General features: G+C 42.5%; 1 protein-coding gene across 2 annotated transcripts in view; it reads left to right on the top strand.

Annotated features, from left to right (window-relative positions):
* The window catches only part of LOC137371752 (serine/threonine-protein kinase 17B-like), a 55,391-nt gene that overhangs the window by 16,756 nt on the left and 20,501 nt on the right, over nt 1-18,134 (top strand). The window contains exons 2-4 of one of the 2 annotated variants that reach the window (XM_068034597.1): nt 10,782-10,994; nt 12,152-12,296; nt 17,813-17,939. In XM_068034597.1, coding sequence (XP_067890698.1) covers nt 10,782-10,994; nt 12,152-12,296; nt 17,813-17,939 — 485 coding nt within the window. The remainder of the gene's footprint in view (nt 1-10,781; nt 10,995-12,151; nt 12,297-17,812; nt 17,940-18,134) is intronic. The other variant, XM_068034598.1, reaches the window with a different exon arrangement.

Here is an 18,134-nt window from a genome sequence, read left to right as displayed (position 1 = left end):
GAAGAAGGCAGAGGATGATGGTCGAGGGTTGTTTTTGCAAATGGAGGCCTGTGAGCAGTGTGGATCAGTGCTGGGACCCTTGCTGTTTGTAGCTTCTTGCTTCTGAGAATGTGAATGTTTGTAGTGTACGTTAATGATTTAGACGTGAATATAAGAGGTATGATCAGTAAGTTTGCAGATGACATGAAAGTTGTTGTAAATAGTGAGAAGGAAAGCCTTAGATTACAGGATGATCTAGATGGAGTAGTGGCAAATGGAATTTAAACCTGAGAAGTGTGAGGTACTGCATTTTGGGAGGAATAACAAGGCAAGGGAATATACAATATGACCCTAGGAAGTACAGAGGGGCCTTGGTGTACTTGTCCATAGATCACTGAACGCAGCAGCACAGGTAGATAAGGTGGTCAGGAAGGCATATGGGATGCTTACCTTTATCAGCCGAGGCATAGAATATAAGAGCAGGGAGGTTAAAATGGAGCTGTATAAAACGCTAGTTAGGCCACAGCTGGAGTACCCTCTACAGTTCTGGGCATCACACTATAGGAAGGATGTGATTGCACTGGAGGGGGTGCAGAGGAGATTCACCAGGATGTTGCCTGGGCTGGAGCATTTCAGCTATGAAGAGAGACTGGAAAGGCGAGTGTGGTTTTCCTTGGAGCAGAGAAGGCTGAGGGGGGACCTGATTGAGATATACAAAATTATGAGGGGCATTGATAGGCTAGATAGGAAGAAACGTTTTCCCTTTAGTGGAGGGCTCAATAAGCAGGAGGCATAGATTTTAAGTAAGGAGCAGGAGGTTTAGAGGGGATTTGAGGAAAAAGTTTTTCACCCAGAAGGTGGTTGGAATCTGGAATGCACTGCCTGAAGGGGTGGTAGAAGCAGGAACCCTCAACATTTAAGAAGTATTTTTTAGATGAGCACTTGAAATGCCATAGCATACAAGGCTACAGGGCCAAGTGCTGGAAAATGGGATTAGAATAGTTAGGTGCTTGATGGCCGGCACAGACACTATGGGCCAAAGGGCCTGTTTCCATGCTGTATAACTGACTCTATGACTCTAATGTGCCATCTCCAGCCTGCCTTACTATGCTCAAGGACAAGAGGAATCCCTTCCCAAATCCATGACCCTTTTCCAGAATTGTTTATTTGAATCCCTCCTCCAATCATGTTTCCAGCACTGAAACGGCTCTTATTGAAGTCACAAATAACATCTGTGTGACTGACCATGATAAACTATCTCTTCTGTCCTTCTTGACTTTCTGCAACCTTTGACACTGACCACATCATCCTTCCCTAATGGCTCTAACACTATAGGGACTATACTCGCTTGGTTTCTGTCATAACCTTAGAATCTGCACCTACAATGGCTTCTCTTCCTGTTCTGGCCCCCCTCCTATTTCTCATCTACATGCTGCTCCTCAACATCACCTCTTTCAACCTTCCACTGTCACTAAGTTGTATGATATCCAGTACTGGAAGAGCAGGAATTTTCCATTCTTTGTAAACTTGAGATCATCCAAAGCTCTTGCCCATGTCCTAACTCTCAAGCCCCATTCACCAATTACCCCTTGCTGAATTACATTGGTTCCCAGTTGAGTAGTACCACAGTTTTTAAAATCCTCAACCTTGTTTTCAAGTCACTCCCTGGCTTTGCTCCTCTTATCTCAAACCTCCTGCAGCCCTACAACCCTCACATATCTGCACTCCTCCAATTCTGGCCTCTTGTGCATCCCCAATTTTAATTGCTTCACCATTGGTGACTCTTCCTTCAGCTATTGAGGCCATAGGTTCTGGGACTCCTTCCCTAAACCCCTCTCTGTGTCTCCCCTTTTTTTAAGATGCTGCTTAAAACCTCTGACTAAGCTTTTGCCCTCATCTCCTTTTTGTGGCTGGGTGTCAAATTTTGTTACTCTTGCGAATTGCCTTGGGGTGTCTTTTTTTTTCTTTTTTTTTTTCTTTTTTTTTGGACCTCCTTATCTCGAGAGACAATGGCTACGCGCCTGGAGGTGGTCAGTGGTTTGTGAAGCAGCGCCTGGAGTGGCTATAAAGGCCAATTCTGGAGTAACAGGCTCTTCCACAGGTGCTGCAGAGAAATTTGTTTGTTGGGGCTGTTGCACAGTTGGCTCTCCCCTTGCGCCTCTGTCTTTTTTCCTGCCAACTACTAAGTCTCTTCGACTCGCCACAATTTAGCCCTGTCTTTATGGCTGCCCGCCAGCTCTGGCGAATGCTGGCAACTGACTCCCACGACTTGTGATCAATGTCACACGATTTCATGTCGCGTTTGCAGACGTCTTTATAACGGAGACATGGACGGCCGGTGGGTCTGATACCAGTGGCGAGCTCGCTGTACAGTGTGTCTTTGGGAATCCTGCCATCTTCCATGCGGCTCACATGGCCAAGCCATCTCAAGCGCCGCTGACTCAGTAGTGTGCTACTATGTTAAAGGCACTATATGAACACTTATCAGTGTCTTTGAGAGGCCTTGTTTTCAAGAATCACTAAACTTAACATTTTGCAATAAAAAGAATAAGTACTGGTTCAAGAAGCAATCTTTCAGCTCCATATCAAGAACAGAATGAAGTTTCAATCGTGATCTCTGTTGGGAGTTACCTGAATGCTCTCTTTAACCGAGAGGTAAGAGATAAAGCAATGGGGTCTTAGAACTTTAATGATCAGAGTGTTCACAAGATCAGGATTCTTTACTGACTAAGGAAAACATTTTTGGGGGCACTTTTTTGAATATTCACCACTTTTTGTGTAACTCCTTATATGTAAATAGCCTAACTGAGCACGAAGTCACTTAATTTAATAGCTGCTGGAGAGTACATATGAGGATAATATCGATGACATTCAACTCTTTTTTTTTGAATTTAGTTTGGATCATTCTGTAGTTTTACCCTTTTTAGCTCTGTCGAAAGAGTTCTTTTAAATAATACAATATTAAAATTTCAAAGTGTGTAAAAGTGAAATATTTTGCAATGGCATGGGAGGTGAGGAGAAGGCATGAGTAATGTTTAATTTTGGTTCCCCTTGTTGCTGCAGCACTATCTTGATTTTTAAGGTGAGGAAAGAGTAATGAAAGTAAAAGACTAAAGACCTAATCTGCAAATGTAACTCTGCTATTCAAGGAAGGATGGAGGGAGAAAACGGGGACTACAGGCGAGTTAGCTTGACATAAGTCGTCTGGGAAAATGCTGTAGTCCATTATGGGTAGGTGGTGGCGTAGTGGTGGTATCACTGGACTAGTAACCCAGAGACCCAGGGTATTTCTCTGGGGACATGGGTTCGAATCCCACCACAGCAGAAGGTGGAATTTGAATTTAATTTGAATTGAAAGCTAGTCTAATGATGGCCGTGAAAGCATTGTCGATTGTTGTAAAAACCCATCTGGTTCACTAATGTCCTTTAGGGAAGGAAATCTGCTGTCCTTATCTGGTCTGGCCTACATGTGACTCCAGACCCACAGCAATGTGGTTGACTCTTGCATGCCTCTGAAATGGCCTAGCAAGCCACTCAGTTGTACCTAACCGCTACGAAGTCAATAAAAAGGAATGAAACCGGACTGACCACCTGGCATCGACCCAGGCACTGGAAACGACAACGGCAAACCCAGCCCTGTCGACCCTGCAAAGTCCTGATTACTAACATCTGGGGGCTTGTGCCAAAGTTGGGAGAGCTGTCCCACAGACTAGTCAAGCAACAGCCTGACAGTCATACTCACGGAATCATACCTTACAGACGATGTCCCAGGCACTGCCATCACCATCCCTGGGTATATCCAGACCCACCAGAGGTGGTGGAACAGTGGTATACAGTAGGGAGAGTGTTGCCCTATGAGTCCTCAACATCGACTCTGGACAACATGAAGTCTCATGGCATCAGGTGAAACATGGGCAAGGTAACCTCCTACTGATTACCACCTAACACCCTCCCTCAGCTGATGACTCAGTATGCCTCCATGTTGAACACCACGTGGAGGAAGCACTGAGGGTGGCACGGGCACAAAATGTACTCTGGGTGGGAGACTTCAATGTCCATTGCCAAGATTGGCTCAGTAGCACCACTACTGACTCAGCTGGTCGAGTCCTAAAGGACATAGCTGCTAGATTGGGTCTGCGGCAGGTGGTGGGGGAGCCAACGCGTGGGAAAAACATACTTGACCTCTTCCTCACCAATCTGCCTGCCGCAGATGCTTCTGTCTGAGTGAATTGGTCGGAGTGGCCACTGCACAGTCCTTGTGGAGACGAAGTCCCGCCTTCACATTGAGGATACCGTCCATCGTGTTGTGTGGCACATCACTGTGCTAAATGGGATAGATTTCGAACAGATCTAGCAATGCAAAACTGGGCATTCATGAAGCGCTGTGGGCCATCAGCAGCAGCAGCAAAATTGTACTCAACCACAGTCTGTAACCTCATGACCTGGCATATCTCCCACTCTACCATTACCATAAAGCCAGGAGACCAACTCTGGTTCAAAGAAGAGTGCAGGAGGGCATGCCTGGAGCAGCACCAGGCATACCTCAAAATGAGGTGTCAACCTGGTGAAGCTACAACCCAGGACTATCTGTGTCAAACTGCGTAAGCAGCATGCAATAGAGCTAAGCGATCCCATAACCAGCGGATCAGATCTAAGCTCTGCAGTCCTGCCACATCCAGCCATGAATGGTGGTGGACAATTAAACAACTAACTGGAGGAGGTGGCTCCACAAATAATTCCCATTCTCAATGATGGGGGAGCCCAGCACATCAGTGCAAAAGGTGCATTTGCAACAATCTTCAGCCAGAAGTGTCAAGTTGATGATCCATCTCGGCCTCCTCCTGAAGTCCCCAGCATCACAGATGCCAGACTTCAGCCAATTTGATTCACTCCGTATGATATCAAACGACTGCAGGCACTAGATACTGCAAAAGCTATGGGCCCTGACAATATTCTGGCAATAGTACTGAAGACCTGTGCTCCAGAACTTGCCGCGCCCCTAGCCAAGCTGTTCCAGTACGGCTACAACACTGGCATCTACCCTGCAATGTGAAAAATTGCCCAGGTATGTCCTGTACACAAAAAGCAGGACAAGTCCAACATGGCCAATTACTGCTCCATCAGCCTACTCTCAATCATCAGTAAAGTGATGGAAGGTATCATCAACAATGCCATCAAGCAGCACTTGCTTTGCAATAACCTGCTCAGTGATGCTCGCTTTGGGTTCTGACAGGGCCACTCAGCACCTGACCTCATTACAGCCTTGGTTCAAACCTGGACATAAGAGCTGAACTCGAGGTGAGAGTGACTGCCCTTGACATCAAGGCAGCATTTGACTGAGTATGGCATCAAGGAGCCCCTACAAAACTGAGGTCAATGGGAATCACGGGGGGTAGTGGCGGGGGGGAGGTGGAGAGAACCTTCTGCTGGCTGGAGTCATACCTAGCACAAAGGAAGATGGTTGTGGTTGTTGGAGGTCAATCATCTGAGCTCCAGGACATCACTGCAAGAGTTCTTCAGGGTAGTGTCCTAGGCCGAACCATCTTCAGCTGCTTCATCAATGACCTTCCTTCAATCATAGGGTCAGAAGTAGGGATGTTCACTGATGATTGCATAATGTTCAGCACCATTTGTGACTCCTCAGATACTGAAGCAGTCCATGTAGCAATGCAGCAAGACCTGGACAATATCCAGGCTTGGGCTGATAAGTGGCAAGTAACACTTATGCCACACAAGTGCCAGGCAATGACCATCTCCAACAAGAGAGAATCTAACCATCTCCCCTTGACATTCAATGGCATTACCATTGCTGAATCCCCCACTATCAACATCCTAGGGGCTACCGTTGACCAGAAACTGAACTGGAGTAGCCATATAAATACTGTGGCTACAAGAGCAGGTCAGCGGCTAGGAATCCTGAGGCGAGTAACTCACCTCCTGACTCCCCAAAGCCTGTCCACCATCTACAAGGCACAAGTCAGGAGTGTGATGGAATACTCTCCACTTGCCTTGATGGGTGCAGCTCCAACAACACTCAAGAAGCTCGACACCATCCAGGACAAAGCAGCCCACTTAATTGGCACCCCATCTTCAAACATTCACTCCCTCTACCACTGACGCACAGTGGCAGCAGTGTGTACCATCTACAAGATGCACTGCAGCAATGCACCAAGGCTCCTTAGACAGCACCTTCCAAACCTGCGACCTCTACCAACTAAAAAGACAAGGGCAGAAAATACATGGGAGCACCACCACCTGCAAGTTCTCCTCCAAGTCACACAACATCCTGACTTGGAACTATATCGCCATTACTTCACTGTCGCTGGGTCAAAATCCTGGAACTCCCTTCCTAACAGCACTGTGGGTATATCTGCCCCAAATGGACTGCTGTGGTTCAAGAAGGCAGCTCACCATCACCTTCTAGAGGGCAATTGGGGATGGGCAATAAATGCTGGCCTGGCCAGTGACGCTCAGGTCCCGTGAATGAATTAGAAAAAAGTCTTAACTATGCACTTAGAAGATCAGTATGATCATACAGAATCAACATAAGGGCGCGCAGTGGTTAGCACCGCAGCCTCACAGCTCCAGCGACCCGGGTTCAATTCTGGGTACTGCCTGTGTGGAGTTTGCAAGTTCTCCCTGTGTCTGTGTGGGTTTTCTCCAGGTGCTCCGGTTTCCTCCCACAAGCCAAAAGACTTGCAGGTTGGTAGGTAAATTGGCCATTATAAATTGCCACTAGTATAGGTAGGTGGTAGGGAAATATAGGGACAGGTGGGGATGTGGTAGGAATATGGGATTAGTGTAGGATTAGTATAAATGGGTGGTTGATGGTCGGCACAGACTCGGTGGGCCGAAGGGCCTGTTTCAGTGCTGTATCTCTAAACTAATAATACAAAAAATTGTTTGACATATTTGAGTCTTTTGAGGATTTAACTAGTAGGGTAGATAAAGGGGAGCCAGTAGATGTGATGTACTTGGGATTTCCAAAAGGCATTCGATAAAGTGCCACACAAGGTTAAGACATTAGATAAGGGTTTGTGGAGTTGGGGTAACAATTAGCATGGATGGAGAATTGGTTAATGGACAGGAAGCAGAGTTTAGGGATAAGTGGGGCATTTTCAAGTTGGTAGGCTGTGGAGTGCTCCAAGGATCAGTGCTGGGGCCTCAGTTATTTACAATCTATATTGGTGATTTAGACAGAGGCTGAGAATAATGTGTCTGTTTTCTGACCATACAAAGCTAGGTGGGAATGTAAGCTGTGAGGAGGACAGAGGCTACAAAGCAGTGTAGACAGGCTAAGTGAGTGGGCAACAAGGTAATTAAGTACAATGTGGGGAAGTGTGAATTTACTCACTTTGATAGTAAGAATAGAAAAGGAGAATTTTATAAAAGATGTGAAACCTTTTTTAATGTTATAGATTTGGGTGTGACATGATTTGACTTTAACCCCATATAGGGACTAAACCAAATTAAGTGTACATCCCTGAGTCTCCCTTAAGTTCAAACTAGACAGGTTCCTACAGACACTTGTTTGTTTGGGTCTGAAAAACTGAACTAGTCGTCCCTCAAAGAAAGAAAACTAACAATGTTACTATCTTCGGATTGCCTATTTTAAAAAATAATTATAGCTGTCCTAAATATTCCTGATGGGAAACTCTCTCCAATAAGTATCTCCCCGCTTAATGAGACAGGGGGTTGTTGTAGCTGTATACAGAATGGCATACGAGACAGTTTATTAACTTTTTTTATATATTTGAAGAATTGAACATGCAGTACACTTTAAGTGGCTAAGTATGCTACAATATCAAAGATTACTAAGATGTAAAACAAATCTTAGTTCTAAAATAGAATCCAAAAGTTCAACCTTGACCATGTTACAGCAAAATCTTAAAATATCCATCAAAATTGAAAGTAAACTTACCTTAAAGTACCTGAGTAAACCTCCTGCTTAACGAGACAAAACGCTTTCAGTTAGGAGCAGAATTCTCCTGTCATGCAGTCACTCATTCTTAACTTCGGTTGAGGAGCATTGATGAAGGATTCAGTTCTTCTGGTTTTTGATTCAAAACTCATGTTTATACGGTTTCTTTTCTCATCTCGTCTTCTGGAATGTAGGTGTTACCTTTGTTCCTGCTTTTGTAATCCATATATGGTAATATCATTAGCTATCATTCCCACTTAATTTATTTGCTGAGAATTCCCTTCTCTTGAAGTTGTGAACTTTTATCTGGTCAAAATGTTTGTTTGTAATTGGGTTTACTTGGCATCTGTTTTTGTAAGTACCATTCCATTTTGTGGTTTATCATCTGTAATTGTCCTTTTTTTTTATGGTACCTTGTACCATCCTCTTAAGTCAGTCTGTCTATATCACTAATGCCATCAACTAATTAAGTTTATAGTTATCAATACGGACCTCCTAGCATGTCTGTGTTTCATCAAATTCCATTATCAGAGACCTTGGAATGGATTTTTTAACTTGAGGTGTTTCTGGTTCACATTCTATTGTAATAGGGATGTTTATGGATTTTTAACCCTGCCCTTAAAAGGGGATTTCAGTGAGTCTTGAAAACTGACCATTTATTCAATCTTTAATGCAAAAAGGTATAATGTATTAACTGATCTAAATTCTACCTAATTAAGTCTATTATACCTATGTTTCATCACAGATGTACTTGTTTACGGAACACAAAGTTAGCATGCAGGTACAGCAAGCAATTAGGAAGGCAAATAGTATGTTCCCCTTTATTGCAAGGGGATTAGAGTACAATAAAGTCTTGCTGCAGTTGTATAGGACTTTGAGACTACACCTGGAATGTCATAGTCCAGAAAGCCTGTTGTGGTAAAGGATCATACCGGAGTCCATCTTAACTCTGTCTTGTGTTCCACACTGTACAGTTAAGTATATACCTCCCTAACTTAACTACTGTGCCCCCCGCCACAGTCTCAGTAGATGTCTCTTTTTTTTTTTCTGTACTGAAATAAGACTCCAATTAATGTCCTCCATCAGCTTATAATTGTAAATCAATTATATTTAATTAACATGGAACACTGTGCAGTTTTAGTCTCCATATCTCAGGGAGGGTATACTCACCTTAGAGGTGGAACAATAAAGGTTCACAGTATTGGTCCCTAGGATTAGAGGGTCATCCTATGACAAGAGGCAGTTATTTTGGCTTGCACTGTCTGAAGTTTAGAAGAATGAAAGGTGATCTCATTGAAACATACAAGATTCTGAAGGGGCTTGACAGGGTAGATGCTAAGAGGTTGTTCCTCTGACTAGGGCATCTAGAACATGGGTCATGGTCTCAGGATAAGGGACTGATCATTTTTGGACAGAGATGAGAAATTTCTTTACTAGGGTTGTGGATGCTCCATCATTAAGTATATTTAAGATTGAGATCAGTAGATTTTTGATCTCTCAATCAAGCAATTATGGGCATTGGACAGAAGTGGAGTTGCAATAGCTGATCAGCCATGATCGTAGTGGTGGCAGAGCAAGCTCAAGGGGCCAAATGGTCTACTGCTATTTCTTATGTTGTTCTTCTCTCCCTCACCTCGTAAGAAGAATTTTGTAATAGTTAGCCAGGCTGTCAGATAAAGCTACCCAAGTTTGAGAAGTCCATTTGCCAGTCCTCTTTTTCTACCAGTTTATGAAGAAAGTCAGAATTGAGAATGATCGCTGATTGCAGTGTGTTCAGCACCATTTGCAACTCATACTGAAGCAGCCAATGTCCATATGGAGCAAGACCTGGACAACATCCAGGCTTGGGTTGATAAGTGGCAAGTAACATTTTGGCGCACTAGTGCTAGGCAATGACCATCTCAAACACAAGAGAATCTAACCATCTCCCCTTGACATTGTCTTTGGGAGTCACCATTGACCAGAAACTGAACTGGAACAGCCACGTAAATGCTATGGCTACAAGAGCAGGCAGGTCAGAAGCTGGGAATTCTGTGGCGAGTAACTTGCCTCCTCTCTCCCCAGTGCCTGTCCACCATCTACAAGGCACAATTCAGGAGTGTGATGGAATACTCTCCACTTGCCTGGATGGATGCAGCTCAAATAATCCAAGAAACTCGACACCATCCATGACAAAGCAGCCCGCTTGATTGGCACCCCATACGCCACCTTCAACATTCGCTCCCACCAATGCACAGGGGCAGTAGTGTGTACTATCTACAAGATGCACTGCAGCAACTCACCAAGGCTCCTTTGACAGCATCTTCTAAACCCACGACCTCTACCACCTAGGAGGACAAGGGCACAGATACATGGGAACACCACCACCTGCAAGTTCCCATCCAAGCCACACCATCCTAACTTGGAAATATATTGCCATTCCTTCACTGTCGTTGGGTCAAGACCCTGGAGCTCTCTTCCTAACAGCAATATGGGTGTACCTACACCCCAAGGACTGCAGTGATTCAAGAAGGCAGCTCACCACTACTTTCGAGGGCATTGGGGATGGGTAGTAAATGCTTGCCTAGCCAGTGTTGTCCACATTCTCTATGAATTTTTTAAAAAGAGTTTGTTGATGCACCAGTGCAGGGTTACATTTAGAATCTTTCATTGTTTCGTATTTGTATAGAACCTCTAATCCATATTTCAACAGTTTTGCTTTTGTTCCAAATGCTGCATACTAGTTTAAAGCAAGTTTGATACTTACTGGAGGTATGTGTTGCAGGTAAAGCTTTAACAGTGCACTGATATTTATAAATCAGGAAATTTAAAGCTCAATGTCTAAGATAAATTGCATCATTACACTTCATTCTGATATAGTAACCCTTTTTTTCTGGTGCAGAGGCAAATTTGCTGTCGTTAAAAAATGTGTAGAAAAAGCTACCGGGAAAGAATATGCAGCTAAGTTTCTGAAGAAGAGGCGTCGAGGTCTAGATTGTAAAGCTGATATCATACATGAAATTGCTGTACTTGAAATGGCAAAGTCAAATCCACGTGTGGTGGGCCTGTACGAGGTGTATGAAACAACTAATGAAATCATCCTTGTATTAGAATAGTAAGTACATTCTCCCTCTGTTGCTGAAACACATGATGTTGGCATTAACAGCTGTGCAGATGTTAAGATGATCTTTGCTACTTGAATATTGATGGCATATGCCCAAAATAAAACTTAAATTTAAGCATTTATTCTGTGTTCCACCATGCCTTTTCTTTGCGCCTTTTTAAAAAGACTTTCATTCTTTTCCTGGTAAATTTTTTCCCCTCGTCTCAAAAGTTTTGATTGCTTGCTGGGATACAGTTTCATGGGGCTGCTGATTTATGTTGATTTTCAAAGGTATTTGATGAAGTACCACATACCAGGTGTGTGAGCAAAATTGAAGCCCTTAAGAGTAAAGCAGCAGTGGCATGCAGATACAAAATTTGATGTGAAGCAAAAAGTAGTTATTTTTCAGTCTAGATGGAGGTGTACAATATTGTCCAATAGGGAGTGGTATTAAGACCACTGCTTTTGATATGTATATTAATGTCTTGGACTTGCATATAGGAGGCATAATAAAGTTTACAAATGACATAAAGCTTGAAACTGTACAGTGAGGAGGATAGTAACAGACTTCTGAAATGAACAGACACATCGCAGATTAAGTGTAATGCAGAGAAGTGTGAAGTGATGCATTTTGGCAGGAATAATGAGGCAATATAAACAAAATTATACAATATTAAAGTGTACAAAGGAACATAGATAAACCTGGGGGTTCACATACATGCTTCTTTTGAAGATGGCAGGTCAAGTTGTTGAAAAATGTGCATGGAATCCTTGACTTTATAAATAATACATATAGTATAAAAGCAAGGAAGTTAAGTTAAACCTTTTATAACTTGCTGGTTAGATCTCTGAGAATATTGTGCCCATTTCTGGGCACCGCACTTGAAGGACATTAAGACTGTGGGGAAAGTACAGAGGAGATGTACCAAGAATGAGGAGTTTCAGATATCTGGTGAAGCTCTGATTATTCTCCTTGAAACAGAATATTAAGGAGAGATTTAATAGAGAAGGTCAAAATTGAGTGTTTTGGTGGAGTAAATAAGGAGAAACTTGTTCCATTAACATAAGGGTTAGTAAACAATACACCTGTGTAAGATAATTGACAGAAAAGGACAGGGGCAGATGAATATTAGAATTAATTGGTTTCTCATGTTTAAATTTGTTTCTAGTGCTGCTGGAGGAGAAGTTTTTAATCTTTGTGTAGCTGACCGAGATGAAGCGCTCTCAGAAAAGGATGTGATCAGACTTCTTCGACAGACTCTAGAAGGTGTAGCTTTTCTTCACCAAAGGAATATTGTACACCTAGATTTAAAGGTAAGTATTTTTAAGGTTGCAAGATCTTATTTTGCACAAGTGTTGCTTCATCAGTGAGGTTTTGAACAAGTTTGAAAGTAAAAGCTTATGTTTTTTGTTTTTAAAAACTGGTAATTTTTTTAATATAAAAAGTGCTGGACATACTCAGCAGGTCTGGTAATTTTTTTTTCTATTAAAAGCAGTATATTACCAGTGTTAAAATGGCTCATAATTTTGTTATCTATCTGGAATTTGAGTCCAGGCTTCACATTTTAATGATCTGGGTTATGTGCATTTGTCTTTTTACCTTTTTGATTTCTTGAAGGATAATTGTGGATAGGCCTAACTTATTGCTAAGAATAGACATTCATACTCCAAATAGGTAAAACACTCATGACCATTTTTGAGAACTGACCAGGCTTTTTGCAGATGGCAGTACTAGAAATTGAATTAATGACCATGCTTGGGAATGAATTGTTCAATGTGATTTGAATTGATGGACTGCCCTAACATTTTAAGTAGTGCAAGTTTTTTTGTTGAGAAATGTGGGTCAGAACAAGACTCTAAGGTTGACTAGCACTGGATAGAAGATCAGATATGAGAAGTGATTTAGGTGATGCTAGGCTTCAGTTCTAAAATCTTAATTGGTTGCAAGGGAGCTAAGGACAAGAGTTGCACAGTTTTGGATCTTGAATGATTTGAGGTAGAGTTTCCACTTTGGGCACAAAATCAGCAAACTGGGTGAAAATTGATCGCTTTCTCAATTGAATATTTTGCTCGAGTTTCTGCTCAAACTTTTAAGCTACCTTGGCAGGGGTGTGAGAGCCAGAAGATAATACAGGAGAGGAACAAAGGTGCTCACAGAGTTAGAGACCGATTTTTTTTTTTTTTTTTTTTTTTCCCTACTCTAGTGTAATAGTAAAGTGTTAAGTGGGGTTTGAGTAAGAGGAAAAGTAATGTCTAAATTAGGGTTACTATGTATGTGAAAGCATCGTGTGGAAAATAAGGTTGGTCAACTGCAGGCCCAGATAGCCCTGTGGAAGTGATATTGTGGTAAGAGACCTGGCTCAAACAAGACATTCAATTCTGGAATGTTAGGATTGGTTCAGTTGATACTTTTTTGCTTTTGAAGATTTTCCTTTTGTCATTGTCAGCAGTTTGAATACACAAAGGCCAAACCTTTTTCGACAACTCTTCGTATTTTATTCATTGGCATGCACACAAGAAGTGCAATGATACAATGTACTATGTAGGAGCACATTCCCCATCTGCACTGTTGGCAATGATTAAAGTATTGGCAAAAAAGGGGGGAAATCTTGTCTAAAACAAAACTGATCAGGACTTGGTAATCTCCGCTTTGAAATCCATTCCATCTTTGATTCATCTTGTTTGCTCAGTATACCAAACAAAATTGAATACTGTCCTAACTCCATCTTCACATTCAACCTTCTCTACACACTTGCCCTTCATAGAAACCATTGGGAGGGAAGTGGGGCTCAGCTTAATAAAATAGTTTAGGCGTAGCTATTAATGATATAGCATCTATTCAAGGGCGGCGCAGTGGTTAGCACCGCAGCCTCACAGCTCCTGCGACCCGGGTTCAATTCTGGGTACTGCCTGTGTGGAGTTTGCAAGTTCTCCCTGTGTCTGCGTGGGTTTTCTCCAGGTGCTCCGGTTTCCTCCCACATGCCAAAGACTTGCAGGTTGATAAGTAAATTGGCCATTATAAATTGCCCCTAGTATAGGTAGGTGGTAGGAAAATATAGGGACAGGTGGGGATGTGGTAGGAATATGGGATTAGTGTAAATGGGTGGTTGATGGTCGGCACAGACTCGGTGGGCCGAAGGGCCTGTTTCAGTGCTGTATCTAAATAAAATAAATAAAATAAAAATAAATAATTGCTGCCTATTGATATTGAATATGTTCAGGAACAGACCTTTTTTTTAATGCACAATGTTCTGGCTAAAATGTCTTTACAGCAGCCAGCAACTTCTTTATTCTTTAGCTGTTGCCTTCTTGAAGATTGCCACTAAAGTGGCTTCATAACCGATAAACTCTTGTCGGACCCATTAAAGTCAATTCTTGAAATTAGCTCTGCAAGACTCTTGTGCTACCAAATTGGAGATGATGCTGATATTGGCAGTTTGTAACAAACCTTTTAGCTTTGGTTTAGGTGTAGTTGAGATTTATGCTACATAATCGGGGTAGGATTTTACTTGATTTGGGACAGGAAACCATGTCTACATAACCTCCCTGATGCATCAGTGTTGCAGCTCGGCCTGCAGCTCAGTGACTGAGCCGAAGCTCCTCAGGCCCCAGACGCTTGTGACAGATGTGGTTGCCCTGGCATCCAGGAGCTCCCACATACTGCAGCTGTGACACATCACCTGTCCTGCTATCTTTTTATTGTATTAATTTAATTTTTTTCTTAATTTATAGTTCCCCTCACTTACTGAACTCCCTTCACATTCTGTACCCTCCAGCTACATTCAGTGCAGACAAGCAGCAGAGTCCCCTGAATTTATATTTTCTGAAAACAATGTTAACTTTGCTGGAGCTCAGAAACCAGTTTAAGCTAGCTACCTAATTAACTAGCGACAGCTGCTCAGAGCTTGTATACCCCTGATTAAAACTCTTAAGAAATGTAACTTGCCTCTTAACTTGAAGTAATTTCAGTTAATTGCAAAATGTGAACAAAACAAAAACTAGACTTTAGAGAGATTAACCCTTAAAATTCCCTCACTTACCAAACTCCCTTCTTCACACTCTGCCCTCCAGCAGCACTTTGTAGAAGATGGGCTTAATTTTACCAGCCCCTCTGGTCGTGGCCAGGAGGGCCTATAAAATACTTGCCCACCACGACCCCTGATGCCAAGAAGGCCCTGCTGCATTTTACCGGCATCAGCAAGGCCTCAATAGCGGGGCCTTCATTTACATATTTAAATTAATGAAAACTATGCTAATTGACTTAACATGGTCCCAGCAGCCATCCCACACCATTTTTTCAATGGCTGCCAGACGCAACTCGCGCGTCTTTGGAACTCCAACCAGTGAGCCATGAGGGAGGAGGATTGAAATTATCAGGGTGGGAGGAGTGGGAAAACAATTCTTGGCTGTGGGGATGGGAAGGGATTGAAGGGCAAAAGTGGAGAGGCTGGGTGGGGGCAAGTTTGGGTTGAGATTGAACTAAGATTTTATTCATGGCAGCCAATTTAAAAAAAAAAAACATTGAGGTTGGGAAAGGGCCTCCAGCTTTTAATTAATAAAATTAAAAATGTTAAATCTTTAAAAATTCAAATCTATGCTAGGGGCTTGAAGCCCTTTAAAAAAAAAAAAACAGCGCCTGCAAGGTGGTGCCGGACACCATTGCTGGGGATGGAGCAGCTGCCCCCTCTACATCAGCAGGGGCGCCCTCTCTGCCCCCTCCATTTTAAATGAGCCCCTGCACTAAATTATTGTGGGAGCTCAGTGGCGGCATTTCCGTATTTGAAGGCTGCCGACTGCAGCAGCGTGCTTTGAAATGTGCAGCATGCCAGTAAAATTCAGCCCGATATGTCAGTGTATCTCCTCCGTATTTCTCCAGCGATATTGTCAGGACCATAAGCTTTGTTTTGCATCAAGTTGACAGCAGTTATCACTTTGTCATGCTTGGGATCATCATCTAGTTCACGTCTGATAAAGTTATGGGAGGTTCTCCAAGTGCATGTCCACTCGAGTTCTGATTTGAGTAGTTCTACTAAGTGCTCTTCCCAGGGGGTGTGGATACTGTCAGTCTTGCCATCTTTGGATCTTACTGGTGTCAGTCTATGTTGAAGGTCTGTAAATTTCTTTGGTTGCCTTGAAAAAGGCATGCATGTCAGTGAGGAGTTGAATTTCCTCAGCCTTCTCTGTCTACTATTTGTTCTTCAAATCACAGGTTGTTCTTTGAACTTCAGCTTTGGCTGTCTGGGCGAGCTTCTTTTCTGTGATGTTTGGGTCACGTTGCCAGGTGTGGAATGCTGTCTGTTTACAATTGATATTGCATATTTCTGTATCGCTTCCATCAAACCAGTCTTGGTGTGTCTGAAGATTTTTTGGTGAGTGATGGATTTCAGTGATTGCTGGTCATCTTGGATGTTGCTGGATGGTGTGACCATTGCTCCTGTAGTTTGATTGATTTGCTCTTAATTCCTTGAGCTTGGTGTCATTTGACAGGCCCGAAACCTCGAACGTTCTCCATTCCTGTTGTAGTTGTTGGCCCCTTTTTTTTTTTTTTTGGAGGCCACATCAAGCAGCAATACTGAGCGTATGAGTTAGTGGACTGTCCAGCATTCGTTGGCCATAACCAAAGCACATGTAATGTGCACATCTGTTCAATTCCTGGTCCTTACTATCATCACATGGTCTAGTAAGTGCCAGTGCTTCAATCTTGGATACTGCCAGGGTGTAATGATCAGCCTCTAATCAATCTTCATGGAAGCAATGGAATCCAGAATACTAATGATTGGAAATTGTGGCAGTTTATCTCTTGGCTTGATAAAAATAAAGTTTGGAATGGGAGGAAGAGGTTTGTATTTATTTAAATCATTCTTCAAGCGGCCAGAACTTAGGCTTTGGTTATTCCTAGAGGTTTGCACTATTAACAGTGACTTGGGAAATTTGTTAGAGTAGATTTTGTGCTATGTGCCCCATTTTTCAAAACTCTTTTGAATTGCTCAGGTCTGAAAATTTTGATAACACAACATAGGTATTTTTGATTGCTGCTAGAACATAAGTTCAAGCAACACTTTCCTAACACCAGGCTAAAATACTCCATTGTGGAGAAGGGAGGAAATGTAAAAACTGCTACAAAAAAACTTGCGTCTAATTTTTCAGGTGCTCTGTACAAGTTTGCAGTATTCCAAGATGCTATTTTTGTTCCTCCATTTTGAAATGGACAACATGACTGAGGAGAATAGCACTTTTAAAATTTTCTTTTCAAGACTATATGTCTAGAGCAGACGTTTATTTTGCCATTTGGTGTTGCTCTTTGGGACTTGAGCTGACGTAGATCATGCAAATGAGGATAGGCAGGTTACTTTCCAAGTCTTGGGTTATGTTACTAATGAACTAATTGAGCCCCGACAATCAAATTTTTCTGCAGCACCTGTGGAAGAGCCTGTCACTCTAGAATTGGCCTTTATAGCCACTCCAGGCGCTGCTGCACAAACCACTGACCACCTCCAGGCGCTCACCCATTGTCTCCCGAGACGAGGAGGCCAAAGAAGAAGAATTGAGATCCTTTTTTGAGTGTGGCCTAGCGATACATAGCTTTTCATGGCAGTGTTACTCAGCTCAATTAATAATTTTTATAGGGCATTTCAGTCTGAGATTCAATAAATATATTGCTGAAAATACCAAATTTGTACAGTGTAGCTGAATCTCTTTTCTAAGTTGGACTTTTGTGTTAGTGATATCATTGAACACACATCATAATAAATTGAGACATAAAAAGCTACTTTTGTTAACATTTTATAAGTTTTGCTAACTTTATTGCTTTTATTTTTTGTTCTTTTTAGCCACAGAATATTTTATTAACCAGCTCATCTCCACTGGGTGACATAAAGATAATTGATTTTGGCTTGTCCAGGAGAGTTGACAATGTTGGTGAATTAAGAGAAATCACTGGAACACCAGAGTACATTGGTGAGATTATTTTTTAAAGTTTATTTATGGAATTTAGGTGTTTTTTTGTTGACCAATTCTTTAATCCGAGTGGAGAGCCATACTTCAAGACCATGCAAGTGGCCAATTTGGTGCTGCAGCTTTACAGCCCTATTCAATCTGCATTCCCTTTTGTGCATGCCTCCCCCCCCCCCCCCCCCCCCCCCTGGATATTTG

The sequence above is a fragment of the Heterodontus francisci genome, chromosome 7 (genome assembly GCF_036365525.1).
Source record: "Heterodontus francisci isolate sHetFra1 chromosome 7, sHetFra1.hap1, whole genome shotgun sequence".
In the NCBI taxonomy this organism is placed as follows: Eukaryota; Metazoa; Chordata; class Chondrichthyes; order Heterodontiformes; family Heterodontidae; genus Heterodontus; species Heterodontus francisci.
This window is presented reverse-complemented; position numbering and strand designations above follow the sequence as displayed.